The sequence below is a fragment of the Aphelocoma coerulescens genome, chromosome 25 (genome assembly GCF_041296385.1).
Source record: "Aphelocoma coerulescens isolate FSJ_1873_10779 chromosome 25, UR_Acoe_1.0, whole genome shotgun sequence".
Taxonomy (NCBI): domain Eukaryota; kingdom Metazoa; phylum Chordata; class Aves; order Passeriformes; family Corvidae; genus Aphelocoma; species Aphelocoma coerulescens.
The window spans coordinates 2,757,616-2,781,305 of NC_091038.1; the positions used below are offsets into that span (position 1 = coordinate 2,757,616).

General features: G+C 47.9%; 1 protein-coding gene across 2 annotated transcripts in view; it reads left to right on the forward strand.

Annotated features, from left to right (window-relative positions):
* ASH1L (ASH1 like histone lysine methyltransferase) overlaps positions 1 to 23,690 on the forward strand; it is a 65,015-nt gene that overhangs the window by 26,156 nt on the left and 15,169 nt on the right. For both annotated transcript variants that reach the window (XM_068995476.1, XM_068995477.1), the window contains exons 4-16: positions 2,495 to 2,596; positions 6,122 to 6,863; positions 7,848 to 8,027; positions 12,744 to 12,838; positions 15,764 to 15,837; positions 17,407 to 17,452; positions 17,683 to 17,791; positions 19,028 to 19,234; positions 20,185 to 20,331; positions 21,793 to 21,901; positions 22,061 to 22,222; positions 22,452 to 22,546; positions 22,801 to 22,958. In XM_068995476.1, coding sequence (XP_068851577.1) covers positions 2,495 to 2,596; positions 6,122 to 6,863; positions 7,848 to 8,027; positions 12,744 to 12,838; positions 15,764 to 15,837; positions 17,407 to 17,452; positions 17,683 to 17,791; positions 19,028 to 19,234; positions 20,185 to 20,331; positions 21,793 to 21,901; positions 22,061 to 22,222; positions 22,452 to 22,546; positions 22,801 to 22,958 — 2,226 coding nt within the window. The remainder of the gene's footprint in view (positions 1 to 2,494; positions 2,597 to 6,121; positions 6,864 to 7,847; positions 8,028 to 12,743; positions 12,839 to 15,763; positions 15,838 to 17,406; positions 17,453 to 17,682; positions 17,792 to 19,027; positions 19,235 to 20,184; positions 20,332 to 21,792; positions 21,902 to 22,060; positions 22,223 to 22,451; positions 22,547 to 22,800; positions 22,959 to 23,690) is intronic.

Sequence of the window (23,690 nt, forward strand, 5' to 3'; positions counted from 1 at the left end):
GTGCAGTGTCCCAGCTGAGCTCTGCTGCAGGTGCCTTCCCTGTGTGTGATGAGAACAGCAGGAGCCAGAGCTGCTGGAAGAGCCCACCAGCACCATCCTACAGCAGGATGCCACGAGGAAATTCAGCAGGAACATGGGTTGCAGCCTGGGACAGTGTCCAGGAGCCTTGTGATGGTGCCCTTGTTGAGGAGAGCTCATGACAGAGAGAGCTATCCCTCTGCCCTCTTGAGAGGTTGGAATCCTTGGAAAAGTGCTGCTCATTCCCTCCAGCAGTCACAGATGATACATCAGGAGCTAAGAGTGCCCATGATTAAAAATTTCCAAACTTTGAGGCAAGAGAGGATCTCAAAGGAGATTTTCCCAGAGATTCTGGTGAGTCAGTTTGGTGCTTTCAAGGATTCTCCCATCATTGCACTCCTTGGGGTTTCCCTTGAGGCACTGAAGCCCCAGGCCATGGGCAGAGGAGGAATTTTGGGCAGAATTTCAGTGTCAGGGGAGGAATTTTGGGGAGAACTTCAGTGTCCTGCTGTTACCTTTTGGAGGATTCTTTGAGGAAGGGAGGGAAGAGCTCAGAACCAAAGAGCTCATTCATTATGAACCATATTTTGAAGGGAAACAGCAAAAATCTGGGGTTTTGCATCCTGGATTTTGTCTTCTAGATATTTACAGGATATGCTCATTCTCCTCTCACACTGCTGTGTGCATTTTTGCTTATCTGGGTTTTTATACTGATCTGAGTTTTTAATATCTCAGCATTTTCATAACTGCAATACCAGGTTTTTCTATGACATTTTCATGACTCCCACAGCCTTTGCTTTCAAGAGTAATTGGGATTCTCTAAAAGTTCAAATTTTAGGAAAATAAAGCAGTTTACTGTAAGAAAATATTTATGTATTGAAAGGGAAACAGAAATAGGTCTTTGCTTGTGTTCTCAGCAGAGCTGCCATTCCCAGCCCTGTCCCTTCACCCTGCAGCAGTCGTGGGATTCCTGTGTCTTTCTAAAATTGGTTTTAACTCAAGGAATGGTAATTGTGCTTCCTGCTGCCTGGTGACATCATCCAAGGATTTAGCAAGTAACAGCAAGCCCTGTGTGCTCAGAACACAGAGTGAAACGTGTTTTGCAGGTGCCTAAAATCCAGTGCTGCTCTGTGTGTAGATAATCATCATCCTCACTTGTTTAGGCCCCAGGGCTTTAACAGATTTGCTGTGATGGACTGGAGCAGAAATACTTGTGTTTTTTATTGTGCCAGGATCTTGAAAAGGAAAAGCAACACTGCACAACAAATCTAAGGAATTTGTAAATCTTAAGAATTTTTTTTTTTTAAGCTTTTCACCTTTCTGCAGTTCCTGGTGAGCAGTTCTGCCCAAGGAGGGGAAGGGAATGCTTTTCCAGAATGAGGTGACCTTCCAGCACAGAGGGATGGGATCAGCAGCACAGAGCTACTCAGTGTTCCCCAGGGATCAGTCTGGGTTCCAGCGCTGTTTCACCTCCCTCCCAGTGCCCTGAATGGTGGGACAGGGCTGAGAGGGACAGTGGCCATGGCAGGGGACAGTGCCAGCACACATGGAGACCAGTGCTGGCAGGATGGGCTGGAGAGGCTCTCTGAGGAACAGCACCAGGGGCTGGGTTGTGGAGATCATCTCCAGGAGGATGAGGGGGATTGTTATTCCCTTCTCCACTCTGGAGAGGCCACATCTGGAGTGCTGTGTCCAGCTCTGGGCTGCCCAGTCTGAGAGAGACACGGACATGCTGCAGGGAGTGCAGTGGAGAGCCAAGGAATGACCAGGGGGGTTGGAGCCTCTGTCATCCAGAGGGCCTGAGAGAGCTGGGATCGGTCATCCAGAGAGGTCAGGAGAGTTGGGATTGGCCAGCCTGGAACAGAGGATGCACAAAGGGAGCTCTTCCCAGTGTGCCCACGTTCCAGATGAGAGGGAATGAAGAAAAAGGAGCCAAACTGGTCCTGGTGGTGCCCAGTGGCAGGAGAGACAAAGGGCACCTGCTGGAGTTCAGGGAATTCTGTTTGTGCAGAAGAAAAGACGTTCCCAGTGAGGGTGGATCGTGGAGTCTGTGTCACTGGAGATGTGGAAAACCCAGCGGAATGTGGTGGCCCTGAGCAACTTGACTCTGTTTTGAGCAGGGTGGTTGGTCTTGGTAATCTGCAGAGGTCTTTCCCAAACTCTGAAATCAAGGAGTTTGAGTGAAGCAGGGGAGTTCAGTTGAGAGCAGGAACATGGGGGGGTTTTCTTTTCTGACCTACAAGCTAATTTGGGTGGTTAGTGTGGCATGGCTTTAGTCACAGCTTGTTTACCTATGCCATTGGCCTGTGCCAAATCCCTGCTTGGTGTTTCCTTTCCATCCTTCCCTGCGTTCATGGGAGCACACAGGTGTTCCTGAAGCCACACTAGAGTAACCTCAGTTTGATCCTTTGGTGTTGTATTGGCACAGCCAGACCGAAATGATGTTTTTTGTGCCTTTCCCTGATGTGCTTTGCAGGCACTTTGCCAAGCCAGGACAAACCCTCACAGAGGCAGTCAGAGAGCACAAACTGCAGCCCTTCCAGGAAGAGATCCACGTCGGAGAGCACTTCTTCTCCAGGCAAGTCCTGCTCGGGGGCCTCGGTTTTGGGATCGCTGCTTTGCTCAGACCTGTGCTGAGACACAGCATGGCTGTGAGGACTTCAGCTCGTGGAGATACTGAGTTTTTCCACTGGCATTTTGGGATACAAGTGCTGTGGGTTGGGTTGTAGAACAGGGAGATTTGAGCTGGTGCTTAGAGAAACAGCAGCACAGCTGTGGCAGGGCAGGGTTTGGTTCCTCACCAGGTTAAGTTAGGCCTTGTGGAGCTCAGTGCTTTAATCCAGACCTGTGACATTACAGAGAATCAGTTAATTAGAGGAATAAATTAATTCCTCCCTGGGGAAGAGCCTGACTCTGGCACTGCTCTGGAGGCAGAGAGTTCTTGCCCCTGGGTAGGTCAGGGGAGGATCAGGCTGGACTGTGCTGTTGGGTTTTCTTCCTCACATGTGAAAATCCTGCCAAGGTGATGGAGGATGGCATGTGGCTCATCCCACTCTTCAGTAATGGTCCAGCTGTGAATGCCCCCAGCCAGGTCAGGAATACTCTTGGGAGAGAGATAATGGAAGTACTGGAAGGCCTGGGAGCTCTGGTAGCATCTCATCAAGTCCGTGGTACAAGAACAAATCTTGGGTGCAGGATCCTGGTGAGGTGGAGTGGATGTTGCAGCAGGATAGCGAGGGAGCCAAGGGCTGGCAGTCCCTGCAGGTTGCTGCTTGAGGCTCACGAGGAAGGGAAAGATTCTCCCTCCTGACAGGGCAGCAAAGCTCTAGACAGTCATCTGAGAGATGAGGGAGCTGGGAAGGGGCTCAGCCTGGAGCAGAGGAGGCTCAGGGGGGACCTTGTGGCTCTGCACAAGTCCCTGACAGGAGGGGGCAGCCGAGGGGGTCGGGCTCTGCTCCCAGGGAACAGGGACAGGAGGAGAGGGAACGGCCTCAGGCTGGGCCAGGGGAGGCTCAGGGTGGACAGCAGCAGGAATTTCCTCATGGAAAGGGTGCTCAGGCCTTGGCAGGGGCTGCCCAGGGAGGTTTGGAGTGCCCATCCCTGGAGGTGTCCAAGGAAGGGCTGGAGGTGGCACTCAGAGCTCTGGGCTGGGGACAGGGTGGGCATCGGGCACAGCTGGGACTCGGTGGGCTGGGAGATCTTTTCCAGCATTAGTGATTCCATGATTCTGTGACTCTGTGTTTGAGCTCTGTTTTGTCAGGAGGTCACTGTGTGTGTGTGTGTGTGTGTGTGTTGCTGTCAGCCACATTTTACCCCTGTGACAATGTCAAACCTATTGACCAAATTGTCACAGGGAGGAGCTGAAGATGTTCATCTCCTGGGAGTTGTCACCCAGTGGTTATCCCAGATAGCAGGAGAGGCTGGAGTGGGCTGTGAACAACCTGCCCCAGTGGCAGGTGTCCCTGCCCAGGGCAGGGGAGTGGAGCAAGATGCTCATTAAGGTCCCTTCCAACCCAAACCATTCTATGATTCTGTAAAAATGGAATGTGAGCTCCCCTAGGATTGGACAGAAGAAAATCCAGCAGGTTGACCCATTTTTTAAGAAGCTCAGTTGCAGAAACACTCCCATTACCAGAATTCAGACATTCTTAGACATCCAAATTGACTGCAAATATGTAGTAAATCCCTAGGACTGGTACTTAGAACTAGGTATGATTTCCATCTAGGAAGGATATGCCAAAAGTGCCATTTCCTCCCCACTTTAAACAGATGTTTGCAACAGATGCTCCATTCAGCCTGTGCTGCACAAAGTCCTTTGCAGTGGGAAAGGGATCTTCCTTTTTCCTCTGTCTCGTTCACTTTCTTGCCCTTGCTCACTTGAAAGGGGCAGCTGCAGTCGTTGTAACTGGGAATAGGAAGTGTTAAAGTTGAGGAGTGTTTTGTGCAGGAGCATTGGAATGACATGAATCACGAGTTTATCAACTTCAAAGTCACCGAAGTGACGATGCAGCTGAGAAGATCAGTCATTGTTGTATTTTCCATGGATCTGGAATGCATGTGGGTTTCAGTGTGTTTGTCAGAGAGGAGCTGCAGCTGTCCCAGGGTCAGAGCCTGCAGTGTCCCAGCCCTTCGGATCAGTTTCCAAGCAGCAGCAGCAGTTCCAGGGCATCCAGGGGATGTGGTGCTGGTTGAGGTTCACTGAGCAGGTGGGTTCTGTGAGGAGCCCCAGCTCCATCCCCATGTGCCTCTAAAGGCCAGAAGAAAACAAAGGGTAATTTATCTTTATTATTTCATCTGAAATGCAGAGCTGAAAGCATAAATCCTTCCAGTTGTCTCAGAGTTGTTGGGGTGTCCAGGTCAGCTCACAGCAGGAGGCTCCTCTGGTCCTTTGTCACCAGGAAGAGCATTGTCCAGAGGAGGATTTTTAGAACACATTTTGCTGACTCTTCCTCCTCCAAACTGTGCACTCTCTGAAGCACCTTTTCATTTGCACTTACAAATTCCTGACTTTGGAATCTTAGTGAGGAACGAGTTCTCCAGAGTAACACAATTGGACTACTGAAAATATTAGAAAATACTTCAACTAGAAAAGACTTCAAGAACAGCTAGAAGGGTAGAAAATATTTAAACTGGTTGTGCTCTGTCATCTAACAAATACTCTCCCTCCTGTCAAGTGCCAGAGCCCTTTATAAACACATTTTGTTGTCTTCCTTTAACAGTTCCCTTGACACCAGGATGTGCTGCTCAGGCTCCAGCCTGGGCCCCGCTGGGTTAAGCAGATCTGATCTAAATAATTGGCCACAATTACAGTAACATTTTGTCAATGCTAATGTGCAGTTGTGATGTATTTGTGAGAAGGCAGCATCCATTTCATTCCAGAAAGAACAGGATTTCTTCTGATGGAATGTTATCACTAAGGAGCAGCAGGGCAGCTTTGGGAAGCTCTTAGTTTAGAACAAATCCCTTTTTAATGCAGCATAATCTACATGGTTGACCTGGAAACTCTCTTTTTCAAGCACCAGTCTTCAGCCCTAAAGCATATAACAGTTTTAAAAGCCCAGATCTAAATTTACTTCCTCTGTAAATTAGCCTTTCTCTTTTGTCCAGCTGCTTTGATTTACCTTTATCCAATCAGTTCTGTCATCATCAGCTTTGTCTATTTGATAAAAAAACTGGAAGAGCAATGAAAATAGTTGTTTCAGTACTTCCAAACTTTAAAAAAAAAAAAGAAAAATGAATTTAAAAACATTTCAAATGTTGCTCCATTTTTTATCAGGATTCAATTTTTATGTGCACACAGAGGGTTTTGTATTTTTAGTGTTGAATAGAAAGAAACTTGAGGATCGTGTGAACCCTCGTTGCTCTTTGCTGTTAGAAAAGGGGGATTATGTGGGAATAAAGAGAAAATAATTGTACATTAAAAGTGATGATACAAAGTTTGACTGACTTGTATCACTGAGTCCCTCTCCACATTACAGAACCTTGTCAACGAATGTTCTGGGCAGCCCCAGGGCACAAATGCTGTCAGTTGATGCAGCTGTTGTGTTTCAGCTCCATGTTTCTGCTCCCAGCCCCACTCCAGCCCTGTCTCTGTGTGTTCCAGGGGTGGCGGGGCCGGCCCGGAGCGCGCGCCTGGCCCCGGCCGCCGAGGACTCGGTGGACACCCTGCTGCAGCGCATGGCCCAGCAGGACGGGCCGCCCACGCTGGACAAGACCCTGGAAGCCGTCATGGCCAACGTGTCCGCCCCTCCATCAGCCAGTCCTGCCCGGAACCACTCCCGGGAGAGAGCCCTGGGCAAGCAGGACGGCCTGGGGGCTCCGGCCATCCCCGGCAGCTCCTGCAGCGACAGCATCTCCCTGCTGCAGGAGCGGCTGCCCGGCAGCTACTCCCCGCGGCACCTCAAGAGGAGCGTGGTGGAGGCCATGCAGCGGCAAGCGAGGAAAATGTGCAATTACAACAAGATCCTGGCGACAAAAAAAAATCTGGACCACGTCAACAAAATCCTGAAAGCCAAAAAGCTGCAGAGGCAGTCGCGGACAGGGAACAACTTCGTGAAGCGCCGGCCGGGGCGGCCGCGCAAGTACCCGCTGCAGGCCGTGGTGTCCATGCAGGCCTTCCAGGCAGCCAGGCTGGTCAGCCAGGAGCTGGAGAACAGGGAGCAGAGCAGCAGCCCCCTGCACCTGGGGCCGGACACCATCACGGACGTCATCGAAGCCGTGGTGCAGAGCGTGAACCTGGACCCCGAGCACCGCAAAGGCTGGAAGAGGAAGAGGTGGCTGCCGGAGGAACAGGCCAGGAAGAGACACAAGTCTTTGCCTGAAGATGAGCAGGAGAGCAATAAGAGGTGATTGCCTTGTAATTTTGTACCTCAGTTGGTTTTAGAAGGTTTCAGTCATTGAGGAGATCTTCTGCTTGATTTTATTAAGGAGTTCGGTGCAGAGGGCACCAACATGAACATGTCAGCCTTAAGTGTGTTCAGGGACTTCCTCAGGTACTGAACACACCCCAGAAATGGGGTGGGATCTCAGGTGATCTAAAACTGTGGGTTCTGTGCTTGTTGTGTTGGTGAAGGATACGTTTAATGAGTTGTAACAGGGTCCCTGATGAGGTGCCCCAGATTGTTCCTTCATCCTGTGTGGAGCAAGGAACCCTGAAGAGTTGTGTGTGCCATGGGATCTGCTCATGTAGATCCCAAACAAATACTTACAGGCAACACAGGATGTAAAGGGAGATCAACTGATGTACAGCAGATGAAGAGTAAAAGCTAAAGCAGCAGGGAGGAGTTAAGGGGTGCACCTGTGCAGTCACTGGTAAAGGACCACACCAAAAATCTCTCTCTGATCTCATCTTCTCATGCTTTGTCCCCAAAGCCATCAATAAACAGATCAAACTCTGTCAGGAGTTCTCCTTTCCAGAAATGGGTGCTGTGAGGGTGCTGCTGGCACCACGTGTTCAGGGGCTGCTCTGTGGCTGTCCTGAAGGCTGAGGAAAGGGTTGCCACGTGCTGGATTTAGAGTGCAAAAGCAGAGAGCAAGAGCTGCCTTCTGAATTACTCAGCTGAGGCTCCAAGGGATAAACAGCAGCAGTACAAACAACATTCTTTTTGTAATAATAATATCACTAAAAAAATACCATACTTTTCTTATGATTATGCTTAACCCTCACTTGATCATGATTGTTGAGCTGCATTTTTTTAAGTAGTTGAGACACCCAGAAATTCAGAAATACGAACTTTTTCTGCTGACCAGATTAGAGAGAGGAATAATGAAATACTGTGAGATGATCTTAATGGGAAGATGATTTTTTTTATCTCTACTTTTTCTTCCAGTTTCTCTGAGACAGTAGCTGGACCTCCCAGTCCACATGAAGCTCTTGGGAAACCGCCTGAATCTGAAACCCCTGAGCAGCCTTTGCCTCCTCTAACCCAGCGTGAGAAGAAAGCCCCTCGACCCCCAAAGAAGAAGTACCAGAAGGCTGGGCTCTACTCTGATGTGTACAAAACAACAGAGTAAGTAAAACAGAGCAAAACTGCTTTCTGATAGTCCAGTGGAAACTCTCCTTTCACCTAGAACCATAAAGAGCTGCCACTCGTGAGTAGCTGAAATAAAACCATCGACTTAATTGAAGCCTGTGGAAAATTATGTGTGTGATAACTGTCAGAATCTGACCCAGTGAGGATGTAAAATGTAACCCCAGTCAGAAAGCAGCCTCGAGCAGCCTGAAAGGGTTTGTGATTATCAGCTTTGAAGAAGACAAGAGATTTATTCAAGAGTCTTAATGGTGCTGGCAATGCAGGTGCTGGGAGAGCTGGATGTGTGCAGGTTCTGAGCAGGAGCTGAGCACAGGGGCTGCAGAGAAGGGGTCACTGGGTTGCTGTTTTCATTGGCTCAGTGGTGACAACTGGTCATCTTCTGTGTGAAAGAATTTCAGATATGCACCCAGTTTGTTTCACAGTTCAGTGAAGTTCATCTCTATTTTCTCTGAGATGTTTAGGGTAAAACAATCCAGCGTTTCTTTCTTTTTCCCACTGGTTGGTTTGCAGCCTGGCATTCCACCAGAATGTGGACACCTCCCTCTTCCCCTTCCCTTTGTAGTCACACATGTTTTCTAATGCCATCTGAACAAATGAGTTGAAGTCAGGAATTTGTGCTTCTGTTCCAGTATGATCTGACAGATTGAAAAGAGAGAAAATGTGGCACCTTCTCACTATGTCATAGACCACGTTAAAGTGTTACAGAGACCACTGGGAAACTGCCAGCACAGTTTATCAGCTGCTCCTGCTGTGGTCTCTTTCCATATTAGAGTGGAGGAATCAGTGAAAGGGTCAAGCCTCTAAGGAAGAAACCAAGATCTTGGTCTGACCAAAGTGAGGCCGCTTGAGTTTTATCTGTTTTAAAGAGATGAGCTAAAACTTTACCCTTTGGGGTGTTCTGTCACTGCTGTACACAGCATGCAACCTTCAAATCTTACAGTTTCGTCTGTTGCCTTAGGAGAGGAGCTCAGAGAGTCTTCCCCTTTTCTTTAGTGTAAAATATTTAGAACTTTGAGTGTTCCTAAGTTGGAAGGGACCCACAAGGATCATGGAGTCCAACCCCTGGCCCTGCACAGCCCCAGCAATCCCACCTTGTGCCTGAGAGCATTGTCCAAATGCTCCTGGAGCTCTGGCAGCCTCGGGGCCGTGCCCATTCCCTGGGGAGCCTGGGCAGTGCCCAGCACCCTCTGGGGGAAGAACCTTTCCCTGATCTCCAACCCAAACCTCCCCTGGCCCAGCTCCAGCCGTTCCCTCGGGTGCTGTCCCTGCTCTCACAGAGCAGAGATTGGAGCTGCCCCTCCACTGCTCCTCAGGAGGAAGTTGCAAACCACTTGAAGAGGGCTGGTTTTTCTTCCCTTTGCCTGTTGCTCCACATACTGAGCTCCTCCCTGCTCTGGTCCTGGGGTTTGGGATGAGCTGCTTAAGGACACTGAGGAACCTCCCACTTCCAGGGAAGCAAATGCTGCCTGCACAATGTGAGCTGCCTCTGCACTGGTTGCACTGATGCTGAAGCAGGGCATGGACACAACTGGGGCCATCTCCATTTGGGACTCTCTTGCAGCCTGAAGGGCTGATCCCACCATTCCATCCTGCTGGCACTGGGTCACTTCTTTACCAAGTTGGTTCAACATTCTAAATCCACAGAACAAGAGTCACTTTTTGGTAATTAGATTATTTTTCTGGTTTGATGTGCTGCTCCCATTCTCCTCCACGGTCAGACACATGGTTGGGTATTTGAGAACAGAGTAAGAGGAGAGCAGAAGTTCATGTTGTTATCCCATTACTTTACCCAACTTCCTGCTGTAGGAGTTTGAAAACCTGATCTGAGGGGAGAAGGAAAAGGCAGCTTTGTGATCATGGGGCACCCTCTAGTGCTGTCACAGTGAGTGTTGGTCCCTGTCCCCATTCCCACAGTCCTTGTGTCCCATTAGTGGGTTGTACTCGCTGGTTTTCTGTAGTTGTTTGCAGGGGTCACTGCAGACACTTTGCTTTAAAAACCGTTTTCCTGCTCTCTTTCATCCTTCCTAAATAATTCCTAAGTGTCACGAGGATGTGTGAAGCAGTGAAGGTTGTGCTGAGGTTTGTACAAGTCACAGCCTCTCCCTGCATCAGTCACATCCAGCTGCTCAACAGCAGTACAGGAAAGGTCTGGCCTGGCCTGGTCAGTGCTGGTGGGCTGTTAAAAGAGATTTCAAGAGTTGATTCTAACAAGGTATTTTAAAACTGCCTCATTTCTCTGCAGCCAGGTACAATTTGCCTCAGCAGGAGTTCACTCCAGCTCCCCTCAGGCTGGAGACCTTGTTAAATACAGTGAAGAAAGCTCAGATTTTGATACTTTGCAAATGAATAAAAGGAATGGTTCCTGAGTCAGTCTCAGTTCTACCTCATTTCCAACTGTAACTTTGTAGGCAGCATGGCTGTAACCTCCACAGGGGTGTTCCCAATCCTGGGCTCCCACTGGGAGTTACATGGACCTGGAGAGAGGTTCAGTGTGTGGTTGCACAAGATTGCAGCTTTGAAAACAAGGGAAGATCTTGTGCAGGACTTGTTCTCTGTATCCAGCAGTGGTTTTCCTAGAGGAGTGAGCTGCGAAGTCCAGTTCACCAAAAAAAATTTAATAATTAGTAAATTAGCAGTTAATTTAAATGTTGTAGAGTGTTTAGAGAAATACATAATTTTGATATTTGAGCAGGACACGAATTGCAGTTCAGGAGGTGCCTGATGTTGGCACAGGTTGATGTTGCACCAAAAGAATCAGCTGTGCTTTCTCCTCACCTCTGTGGCGTATTCCTGTTCCTGTGCTGCCCCTTCCTGTGTCCCATCCTGATGTCCAGGTGGGATAATGGTTGGATGGAATCCAGCCTTCCACTGGACAGTTCCTGGAGCAGTTAACCCTGCACTCAGACCAGTGATCAGACCAGCATCAAAACTGTCTTATCCCCGCTTTAAATGTTCATCAGACTATGGTCTGAGGCAAAAAGGGGCTCCACACTTCAAAAATGAATTCCACAGAGAAGTAATTCCAGCCAACATGATAAGAGTGTGGAGACACTGGAAGCTGGAGAGGGGGAACAGAAATGAAACAGCAAAAGAGGAAGGAGAGGGATGGAGAGGAATGAAGGTACAGGGAAGAGAGCTGTGGTTCTGGTTTTTGTTCCCTTAGTTTGCCTGAGACTTCAGACTGACATTTGGAGACTAAACCTGGTCCTCAGCCCCTGCAGAGGGGTACAAAATGTTCTCATCTTCTACAAAACTCTCATTTGGCCATTGCCTTGTTACTGGGAGCCTGCACAGAGAGGCCAGATTGGTTCTGTTGGTGGGGAGTGCACCAAAAATGGATGTTTTAAATTTGCCCCTACAGAAACTGAGCCAAACAGCTGTAGGCAGTGGATTATAGAGTGGGAAGCGTTTCTTACAGAATCAGAGAGCCTTTCAGGTTGGAAGAAATCTCCAAGATCATCAAGTCCAACCTTTTGTGAAGCCAGGCTTATGTTTCAGTCTGTCAGATGCTCAGGAATGTCCTCCCCCGTGTCCTGTTGTAGGTGCCCACCTGGGCTGTTGGAAGTTGTCATTTCCTTGATTATTGGTGAGGTCTCACCTGGGTCTGACTGGCTTGCTTGGAATCACAGAACCATGGACTGGTTTGGGTTGGAAGGGACCTCAAAGCTCATCCAGTGCCACCCCTGCCATGGGCAGGGACACCTCCCACTATCCCAGGTTGCTGCAAATCCTCTCCAACCTGGCCTTGGGCACTTCCAGGGATCCAGGGGCAGCCACAGCTTCTCTGGGCACCCTGTGCCAGGGTCTCCCCACCCTCACAAGGAAGAATTTCTTCCTAATTATTTTCAGTTGTTGATATCTGTATCTCAAAATTTGTTTTTAACTTGCATTTTCCCTTCACTGGTTAAACAATAATATCACATTTTTATCGAGTCATGTTTCTGTTATTTGTCCAGTTATTAAAATAGATCCCTTAAAAAACTCCAGTACACTTTAGTAGGCTTCAATATCACTTAATCTTTGGTATATTTAACATTTAGAAGTCTCCTTTGAATGTTGCAGGACTGCAGTTCTAAATATAACCACATCAGATTCTATTTTCCAGGGTTTGTTGTTGGCCAGGAGGAGATGTTTATAAACACCAGATTACAGAGCTGTCACCTGCCTGACCCATAGGACCATTCTAATTTCATACTCCTATTTTTCCTTCTGTAAAGGGGCATCTCATAGCTTTTTAAACTCTGATTTCTGTTCTTTTTCTGCCTTTCCTGGTGAACAACCTTCTAAAGGGCAGCACATCAACGTTTGCTCTTAGGGAAGTGGGAGAGCAGGGCTGTACATGTGTCACGTGTCCAGTTCCTCAGCAAAAACCACCAGATACAATCTGTCAGCTGTCTTTTATTTGTGTAGTTTTAGTTATTACTTTTATATCACGTGCTGGGCATTTAAAGTCGATGGTGTTGCACTGGGTGTTGCCTTAACAGCATTTATGGAGACAAATTCCATTGTGGAAGGGCTGGGATCAGTGTGTTTGACAAGAAACCTGGAAAGCAATCCTTGGGCCATTTCTGTTATTATCCTCTGGCCTGATGCTCCAGACATTCACACCTTAACTAAAACAGAAAATGTGTTTTGTGCAAGTGCCAGGCGTTCCCCATTGTGATGTTTTGGTTCTGTCCCTGTCCTCCACAGCCCCAAGAGCCGCCTGATCCAGCTGAAGAAGGAGAAGCTGGAATACACCCCAGGGGAGCACGAGCACGGGCTGTTCCCAGCCCCTATCCACGTTGGTGGGTACCTCACCTGTGTTTTAATTGTTGGGAAATAAATGTGGCACTGGGGGGCCTGCACAGCTTCTGCCTCTCTCTGGTTTTTATCCCTTGCCATGTCACCCGTGGATTTTGGCACATGAGCTTTGCCAACTCATCCCTCTGTGTTCCCCAGTTTCACTTGAGAGGCTTTTTTTTAGCTTAAAACATGAACTTTGTTCTTGGCTTTTTGTGTGTCAGAAGATGCCATTCTGGTTGAAAACCTGCTTTAACTGTGATAATCCTTGGATGAAATGCAGAGCAATCATCCCCACCTCAAAGGAAAATTACAGCAGAATAGCCACAGACAATTATGACCATTTGTTAAATCCCAAAAGCTGAGCATGGAATGATAAATTCCCCCACATCCCCATGCACTCAGTGTTGTCTGTCTAAACAGGGATACAAGGGTGAGAGAATTAAAAGCTTTGCTGTTGCCTTTGTTTTTACTTTATCCCCATTTTTAGGTCTCGGGTAGGAAAAAAAGGGGATTTAGGATTTCATAAAATCACAGAATCATGGAATGGTTCAGGTGGGAAGGGACCTTACAGGTCATCTTGTTCCACCATGGGCAGGGCTGCCTTCCATAGCCCAGGTTGCTCCAAACCCTGTCCCTGGCCTTGAACACTTCCAGGGAAGTTCCTGTGGGAAGAAGCCATAACCTGAGTGTGTCCCAGGCCCTCAGAGGTGACGGAGCACAGGATGCTCAGGGACTGGGCTGGGGGGATGCTCCAGAGCTCCCACTGTTCACAGCTCACATCATTTCCCAGGATAAAGCACTGAGTAATTCCCTGATTCTCAGGTAATTGTTTCAGCTTTTGAAGTGCTGTGATTTCTGGCTGCAAGTCCCATCACGCCCAGTGAGTTTGGGGAATTCTGCGTTGTTCAGCAGGAATCTTTGTCCCTCAAACACAGCTGTCATTGGCTTGTCTTCTGTAGCTGAGCTGTTTGGCTCCCTACACAACTGCACAGCAAGGGCAGGACAGCAGGACAGATGTGTGTGGATCAGGAGCCCCAAAACAGGTTTCAGAACTCAAGGTGACAATTTAAATTCTCCCAAAAGTGCCCTTGCTCAGCTCCTTTTTGAATGGGGTCATAAAATCTGGTCCACCACGTTCCCCACCCACACTGCTGGTCCTGCCCTGCAGCTGCTCCCGTTGCTCCAGGGGTGCCTGGGGATGGTTTAACCCCAGAGCAGGGACCAGGAGTGGGATTCTGCCGGGGGACTGCATTGATGCCCACTTGAGGAGGGCTGGGGGGACCTTCCCTGTGCTCCAGGCCCGGTGCCAGGGCACCTGAAAGAGCCTTTTGTTTGGCCTGCTGAGGTCATAGAAGTGAAAGCAAATTCCCGGCAGATTTAGCTCTTTCCTGGAACCTGCTAGAGATGAATAAGGCATTGAAAATGGAAAGTAATTTAGGGGTAAATTGTAAGGAAAACATTACCATTTTTATTTTCCAGTGGCGAGGGTATGCATGTGAATTTATATGAAGCCACAGAGCATTACTGGAGGAATATAAAGGCACTTGTTAACAGTTAGAAAAGCTGGGGGAAAAAAATCAATCCTGGGCCTGACACCTCATCCTAGGCACTCTGCTCCCTGCAGTTTTGTGACACAGGATTCCAGCAAAATGATCAGACAATGTTGAATCTTGGCTGGAGCTAACCAGTGTCAGCCCTCGGGTCTGGTGTGAATGATGTAATGGGTCTGTGTCCTTTAGGGGTGACAGTGAATGTTAGAATAGAGCCAAAATCTGCAGTGAAAGCAGGAACTCCTGTCTAAAACGAGTTCCAGTTACTGCTGAAAATACAGATCCCCTTGAAGCCTTTCCAAAAAATCTAGGAATGCGTTTGCCAAGTCTGAATTCATTCTTAAATCTCTTCTGGTAAAGGTCATGGCAACAGGCTGGGAGACTATTTTCAAAACTGATTTGATTTCTTTGAGTACAATGTTGTGATTTAGGGCCTGCACGGGCAGTGCAGGTCTTGTCCTGGGTATTGAAGTGTTGGATTGTGCACAGGAAAATTCCAGAGAGCGTGTCAGCTTCGAGGTTTCTCACAGAGAACAGCCAGGGCTGTGGTCAGTTCTGTCAGGTGTCATGGTCAGTCATGTCAGGGGTCATGGTCAGTCCTGCCAGGTGCTGTGGTCAGTTGTTTCAGATGCTGTGGTCAGTGCTGTCAGGCATTATGGTCAGTCCTTTCAGGTGTGGTCAGTCCTGTCAGGGGTTGTGGTTAGTCCTGCCAGGGGTTGGCTGTGGTGCCCTCACAGGGTTGTGGTCAGTTGTTTCAGATGCTGTGGTCAGTGCTGTTAGGGGTTGTGGTCAGTCCTACCAGGGGTTGGCTGTGGTGCCCTCACAGGGTTGTGGTCAGTCCTGCCAGGGGTTGGCTGTGGTGCCCTCACAGGGTTGTGGTCAGTCCTGGCAGGGGTTGGCTGTGGTGCCCTCACAGGGCTGTGGTCAGTCCTGCCAGGGGTTGGCTGTGGTGCCCTCACAGGGCTGTGGTCAGTGCTGTCAGGTGCTGTGGTCAGTTGTTCCAGGTGTTGGCTGTTGTCCCTTCACAGGGTTGTGGTCAGTTGTTTCAGATGCTGTGGTCAGTGCTGTCAGGGGTTGTGGTCGGTCCTACCAGGGGTTGGCTGTGGTGGGGTCTGACCCAGCTCCGTCCACCCCTCGCTGTCCCTGGATGCCGCTCCTGCGCTGGACAGGAGAGCAGGACCCGGCCTCAGTGTCCTGGGGGCTCTTCCCTGGGCCTGCCCTGACATCCAGAACGCTCTGGAGGGTTCTGCCCCTCTCCTTTCTGCCCTCCAGCCCTGAGAGGCCCTGTCAGAGCCTGCCCAGGTGCCCGGAGCAGCTCCCACTCTCTGCGGACTCGTGGCTCTGAGTGTGTGCCACTTACAAACCTTTTTGTTTCAGGGAAGTACCTCAGACAAAAGAGAATCGACTTCCAGCTGCCTTACGACATCCTCTGGCAGTGGAAACACAACCAGGTACGAGATAAGAGATAAGAAGTCACGGGGCTGCCGAGATTGGGATCAGAAGGAAAGAGCAGCCCTCGGAGAGAGCCGTGTGTTTACACATCCCGGCCGGGGAGGGGATTTCTTGTCGTGAGGGGAGAAGGGATTTGCATATGTATTTAATGCTGAAAATTCCCATTATTCCACCTCCTGCAAAATAGCAACCCTGTGAGTTTCTGCTCCGACAAAAGTCATGAATTTGGCTGCAGACTTTTATTTTGGCAGTGCTGCTCTGTGCAGGGAGCTGCTTTCAGACACGCCTCGGGAGAATTCGGATGTACTGCCAGCAGCACTGAGAAATTTCAGGCCTTATTTTTCTTGGATCAATCCCAGCAGAGTGGAATTTATTTTTCACTTGCAAGCTGAAATTTTCGTACTGAGGAAAGAAGAGAAACTGTTTAACAGTCTCGTTCTTTTTAAAGAGCTTTAAATATGTGCACGCTTAAAAATAGGATTTTTTTTTTTTTTCCCCTGAGATGTTTCCACCAAGTGATTTACCACAGGATTTAAGGCTGGTGGGAGAATCTGTCCTCATCTCTGTGGTGAGAAAGTGTAACTTGAGCATGTAAATGAGCAGGACACATTCCCAGGTGCTGTGGCTCCAGCTGCACTCCAACACCCCTGGAATCTGATCCTCAAGTCAGGAGCATTGGGGGCATTTCAGCCGAGGACACTTTCTTGCCATGTATTGACGGTGGCCTGACTCATCTATTCAGTATTTTATAAGTAATAAATGCATGGATTCTGTTTCCTTGACATTTTCCAGCTCATCCTGGGCTATTGGAGGCCCTTGCAGAGGAGTTTTCTCTGTACAGGGGTGTGAAGATGTCTGGGTTGTTCCTGTGGGCCACTAAGGTCACTGAGGGAAGGCTCTTAGTGCAGGAAATGTGTGAGAAATAGCGAATAATTGGAAATTATTCCTTAAAGCTTGTTTGAAAGGCTGGAATGTATATGAAATTATGAGTTGTGATGTAAGCTCCCCTTTCCTCTCCCATCCTCTCCCATCTGCAGAGGAAGCTCCTCTGCAGAGAAGATGAATCTGCATTTCTCGTGGCTCCCACCTATCCTCACAGTTCTCATAGACCCCCACAATCCTTTAGATTGGAAAAAAAACCTTAAGATCATTGAGTCACTTTGATAAATCAGCACCTTGATTTTTTGTTTTCACTCTTTTAAGCATTGGCACATGGTGATTCCACCAAAGATGGTTTCTCCAAAGTAGGTATAAATAATTCCTTTTCTTCTAAGCCCTGTTCAGAGGAGCCTGTCCTCGGGACAGCTGTTTCCCACATTGCTCTGGGCAGACAGAATAAATAATGTGGTGAACAAACTGCTCCACTGTCTCACTAAGCCCAAATTCCACTTATTCAGGTCCTTCTTGTGACCTGTTTGTTAATGCAGTCTGAGCCTAGAGAAGAGAACACAGATTTCTAGTAATGATTACAGAACAATTCCCTATGTACAGAACATAATTTCCCTGATCCTTTTGAATAACAGATGCACTTATGCAATGTATTAAAATTTTCTTTCTTTTCCTTTTAGTTGTATAAAAAGCCAGATGTCCCACTTTATAAAAAAATCCGTTCCAGTAAGTAAAATCTTATTACTAAAGTGTGATAACTGTGGAACTTTCATGTGACACCTTCCTTTCTCTCCTGCTCTTTGTCCTACCAAAGACACTTCCACCTGCTTTTTTTCCCTTTATCTAATTGGAATGAAAATAACTGTAGATAAGCAGTTCTGTTTTTTCACCTGAAAAGAATTTTTTTCCCTGTTTGGGTTTGTTTTTCTTTTTTTTTTTCTTTTTTCCTTCTCCAGATGTCTATGTGGATGTCAAACCTCTCTCTGGCTACGAGGCCACCACCTGCAATTGTAAGAAACCAGAGGATGACAGTGGGAAGGGCTGTGTAGAGGATTGCCTGAACAGGTTAGCAATGGATTATTTCACATCAGCTCATCACCTTCTAGGAAAAGAGTTGTGCAGGATGCACCCCAGCAACAAAGGCATCATCACAGGGAGGGAAATTCCCAGTGTGACCTTCTGGAGATACTCTGGGGTCCCAGTGTCACCCCCAGACTGTCACTGCTGGGACCGAGGCCCCTTTGCAGCAGTGGCTCCAGTGACCCAACAGGGCCCTGCTGGACCCTCCCACACTCCCAGCTGGTCCCAGTCAGACCAGTTCCCTCCCAGCTCAGCCCCAGGCTCTGGGTCCTTCCAGCCCTTGGATGGTGGAGCAGCCACACAGAACAGCTCCAGCTGCTTCCCCAGGGGAGGGACCCCGAGCAAAGGCCCCTCCTGGGCTGGTGTCCCCTCCCAGCCTGTGCCCGATGCTCCTGGGGGGCTCAGAGTGGCCACTTGGCCTTGGTCAGGCAAAGGGTCAGTGCCAGGTCTGGCCCCTCCCCAGGCACAACCTGCAGCTGCCCCTGAGCTCCCTGCACCAGGTGATTCCTCAGCACTGCCCTACCCCTTTCTCCAGGGGAAGATCCCATTAAAATCTCTATTTTGCCCTTCAAATAGCAGTGAGAGGCAGGCAGGGAATGGCTGTGGGAATTACACCTTGAAAACAAAAAGCCCTTTAGTTGCTGAATAGCTTCTGCTTTGTTTAATTTATTATTGACTTTTATATGTAATATGTATAATGGAGATTTATATATTGATTTTATACATTGATTTTATATATTGATTTATTATTGATTTCTCGATATTATTTATGTCATTATTTGCATATTTATTTATTATATTTTGATTTTATATATTGATTTATGATTGGTTTTTATATGGTTATATATTTTATATATGTGTTGATTTCTATATTGATTTCTATATTGATTTCATATATTGATTCATGAATGATTTTTATATTATGTGTTTTATATATGTGTTGATTTCTATATTGATTTCTATATTGATTTCATATATTGATTCACGAATTATTTTTATATTATGTATTTTATATATGTTTTGATTTCTATATTGATTTCATATATTGATTCATGAATGATTTTTATATTATATATTTTATATATGTGTTGATTTCTATATTGATTTCTACATTGATTTCTACACTGATTTCATGTATTGGTTTATGATTGATTTTCCTTGTATGACAGATCCTGAAATATGCTCTTCCCCTCCCTTTACCTTCTGTGTTGTCTCTTTCAGGATGATCTTTGCAGAGTGTTCCCCCAACACCTGCCCCTGTGGGGAGCAGTGCTGCAACCAGCGGATCCAGAGGCACGAGTGGGTGCAGTGCCTGGAGAGGTTCCGGGCCGAGGAGAAAGGATGGGGTATCCGTACCAAAGAACCCCTGAAAGCAGGACAGTTTATCATTGAATATCTGGGAGAAGTTGTTAGTGAGCAAGAATTCAGGTAGAAATACTTATTTGCTGCCTTAGCATGGAAGGCTCATAAATTACTTTAACATCTGTGGTCGTGGTTGGGATATCCTCAGGCAGGAGCAAAGGGGAGGATGAGGGGGAAAAGGAATGCTGTTCTGGTCCCAGCCAGCAGGAAGGCTTAGAGTTCTGGTTTTTTTGATTAACCAAGGTTTTCTCAGTCCAGTAGAGAGGGGTGATTAATGTTTGAAATATATCAACTGCCTCATCTTCCCTGTAAATGCCAAATGCCACAAGGGACTGAATCTGAAATGAATCTCTGCAGGATTTGGACTGCACAAGGTAGAACTGAGGGGCAGAGTGGGGCTGAAAGGGGCTTCTGCAGAGAGATGTGAAGGAAAAAGAACAAGTGCAAGCATTGATAACCATTGAAAAAAAGGAATTGTCTTGTTAACTCTGTGGCATCGTGGGATATGTGAGGTTGGAGGGACTTGCTGCTCTCAGAGCTCCACCAGAAGGCAGCTGCATTCTTCTCATACAGAGATAACCACTAACACTGACTCCTGTCCCTGTGCTCTTGTGATCCATGGATGTGATTCCAGAACTGCCCAGTCCCCAGGAGGAAGCTAGTTGTTGTACACGTGCATACACAGACACCCCAAGGAATGTGTACTTGCATTTTCTCTTCCATACACAGGTTACCAACATGAAATGTGTACAAATAATCTGCAGAACCCAAAAGGGAGCATTCCAGAAGAGCAAATTTCTAAATTCTAACCCAAGCTCTGTCAGTGGCCTTGACTTATAAAAATAGGTACAATAATGGCTTTCCTCCATCTCTAGGTGTACAGTTCTATAAAATATAAAATACTATCATTGCTTTTTCTTCAAACCCCTGTCTGAGATGTGCTCTCGCTGTGTCACTCCCCGTGTGCTGTGTGGGGACAAGCAGAATCACAGGACACTCGCTGTGTTGCTCCACAGGAACCGGATGATTGAGCAGTACCACAACCACAGTGACCATTACTGCCTGAACCTGGACAGTGGCATGGTCATCGACAGCTACCGCATGGGCAACGAGGCTCGCTTCATCAACCACAGCTGCAACCCCAACTGTGAGATGCAGAAATGGTGAGGAAAAGGGATTCTGCCCCCTGGAAGGCTGGTGCCCCCAGAGAGAGAGAGAGAGAGAACCAGTTCATCTGAGGGAGTCAGATGTAAAAATAGGGAGGGGGCTCAAGCTGTAAATAATCCTTACACGGTGCTCACACTGCTCAAGAGGAGTTGTGTAGTGTTGGATGCTTTGGAGACAGGATCCAAGTTTGCTGGCAGATGCAGCGCTGCTGGTTGTCACACTGGGACATTTCCCTCCCAGCATTACTGGTTACACTGGGCTGTTTCCCTCCCAGCACTGCTGGTTTTCACACTCCTAACCTGCTGCAAAGGTAATGCTCTAAAATCATCTCTGTGTGTATATATACCCTTTCTTTCTGACAATTCCAGTATTTTTTTAAAAGCAGGGAAAGAGGGAAATAGTCGGATTCCAGCACACCCTGTGTCATACCAGCACTCTGTGGGACCCAGGCTAGGAGGAAGTACTGCTGAGGGATTTGTAGTGAATGGTTTGCAGGGGAACAGCAGATGGTGCAACAGGAGTCACTGTGGGGACAGTACAGCAGAGTAGCTCGTGGTTCTCAGATAATTCTAGATTTAAGTAATAGTAAAGTTTTAAATGTGAAAATCCAACACAAAATAAAAGAGTTGAAGAGACAGAGGGAGAGGATTCTGCCCCTCTCTGCCCTGCTCAGGGGAGACCTCACCTGCAGAGCTGCCTCCAGGCTGGGGTTCCAGCACAGGAAGGGCACCAGATTAATTACAGGGCTGGAGCAGCTCTGCTGTGATGAAAGGCTGGAAGAGCTGGGATTGCTCAGCCTGGAGAAGAAGAGCTCCAGGGGACCTAATTGTGTCCTTCCAGTACCTGAAGGAGCTGCAGGAAAGATGAAGACTATTTACAAGGGGTGATAGCAGAAGGGGGAATGGCTTCCCACTGCCAGAGGGCAGGGTTAGATGGGATACTGGGGAGAAATCCCTCCCTGTGAGGGTGGGGAGGCCCTGGCACAGGGTGCCCAGAGAATCTGTGGCTGCCCCATCCGTGAAAGTGTTCCAGGCCAGGTTGGACAGCACTTGGAGCAACCAGGATAGCAGAAGGTGTCCCTGCCCATGGCAGGGGTGGCATGAGATGAGCTTTAAGGTCCCTCCCAACCCCAACCAGTCTGATTTTGAGACGAGGTGTGGTGCTCAGTGTATGGAGGACCCGAGTGTTTCAGGGGATAAGGTGACTGTCACAACAGCCAGGACAGTTTGTAGCTTCTCTGTCTGAAGCACAACTTCCTACTCTTTGTAGATGTGGTGTTCACTTTTTAGCCCTCAAGGTTTATTGTAAGAGATAAATAAAAGAACTGCACAAGTGGAGGACAAGCATAACCCAGGGCACAGCAGAGGTGTTGCTGCGTGTCTCTAACACTTCCACTCTGTGCATAAAGATGATTTTATGTTTAATTTTGGGGGTATTTGATTGTATTTCCCCCGCAGGTCTGTGAATGGTGTGTATCGGATCGGGCTGTATGCACTCAAGGACATGCCTGCTGGGACTGAGCTCACCTATGACTACAACTTCCACTCATTTAATGTTGAAAAACAGGTAAAAACCTTGAAAATCTCACCAAGGACTAACAGTTCTGTAAAGTGTAAAAATTACACAAAACCTGTCGTGTTGTATTAGACAGAAAATGTTCTTTTTAGTATTGAGAGAGAATCTAAATGTTTGGGGTTTATTGGATTTATTTTTTTTTCCTCAAAGCAACTCTGCAAATGTGGCTTTGACAAATGCAGAGGAATAATTGGGGGTAAAAGTCAACGCATGAATGGACTCTCAAGCAAAAGCAACCAGCCTGTGAGCACCCACAGAAGACCTGGGCGGTCGAAAGAGAAGAGGAAGTCAAAGCACAAACTAAAGAAGAGAGTAAGTAGGAAAGGCAGAGTTTGGTGGGGTGAGGTTAATGGGAAATCAGTCTGTGCCCTCAGACCAAAACCTGGTGTTTCTGTAAATTTTAAACTTGAAACAGAAACCCAAACTTTGAACAGAAATGCAGTAGAATAATGCTGCAGGTTCTGTCTCAGGGACTGCTTTGGCTGCTTTGCTGAGTTCTTGGCACAGTTTTTCCTGTCTATCAGAACAATCTGTTTTCCAGAGGGGCCACATCCCTGAGGAACCCAGTGAAAGTGTGAACGCCCCGACCAGGCTGACGCCTCAGCTGCAGATGAAGCCCATGTCTAACAGGGAAAGGTGAGGGGTGATTTCAGGGGGATTTGCCTCAGGAATGGAGTGCTGTGCAAATATTGACATGTTCTGTAAGATGGGCCATCCTGAAATTTCTGAGGATGCAGCTTTTAGTTCTCCTTTACCAGCCAGGCTGGAATTCCTCTCCACTGAGGAGAGAAGGCCCAGGGTAAACTCGGAATATCCAGCTTTTTTCTCCACGTGAAAGAACTAATTTTCCAGTAAAAAGCGATTCTTGGATACCTTCCTAATTCCTGCAGGAACTTTGTGCTAAAACACCACGTGTTTTTGGTACGGAACTGGGAAAAGATCCGACAGAAGCAAGAGGAAGTGAAGCACGTCAGTGACACCATGCACAGCTCGTCGCTGTACACCCGCTGGAACGGGATCTGCCGGGACGACGGCAACATCAAATCAGGTGAGGCCCCTCAGCCTCCTGGGCTGCTGCTTTGTGACATGGAGAGTTAAACTCTGTGTAAATCCAGTGTAGAGCTCCTACCAGATCCATACACCTTCTGTAAGACGTGCAAGAGCTGCCGCACAGGTGAAAGCTCCCAGGAGTCACTCGAGTCCCTGGAGAAGTTGTCACTTGTGGTGTTCATTGAGAGTGGTTTGTCAGAGGAGGAGGAGGAGGAGGATGGCATTTGACATCATGGCACTCAGTGCTGTGCTCTGGTTTGCAAGGTGGTGATCAGTCACAGGCTGGACTCTGCGATCCTGGAGGTCTTTTCCAACCTCGGTGGTTCTGGGATATTATTCTGTGATATTAGGGAGAAATTCCTCCCTGTGAGGGTGGGCAGGCCGTGGCACAGGGTGCCCAGAGCAGCTGTGGCTGCCCCTGGATCCCTGGCAGTGCCCAAGGCCGAATTGGATGGGGCTTGGAGCAACCTGGGATTATGGAAGGTGTCCCTGCCCGTGGCAGGGGATGGGTCTGGATGAGCTTTAAGGTTCCTTCCAACCAAAACCAGTCTGGGATTCCATGATTTTCCATGGTTGAACCCTGATGGAGAAGAGCTCTTTCCTGGTGTCTGTATCCCTAAACCAGAAACAGTTGTGTAGACTGTGAAAATTGTCCTTTATCCTCAATAGTTTCACAGCTTTCAGGCCTTTAGAGAACAAAGGTTTTTGGTGTGCAGTCACTTGTGGGAAT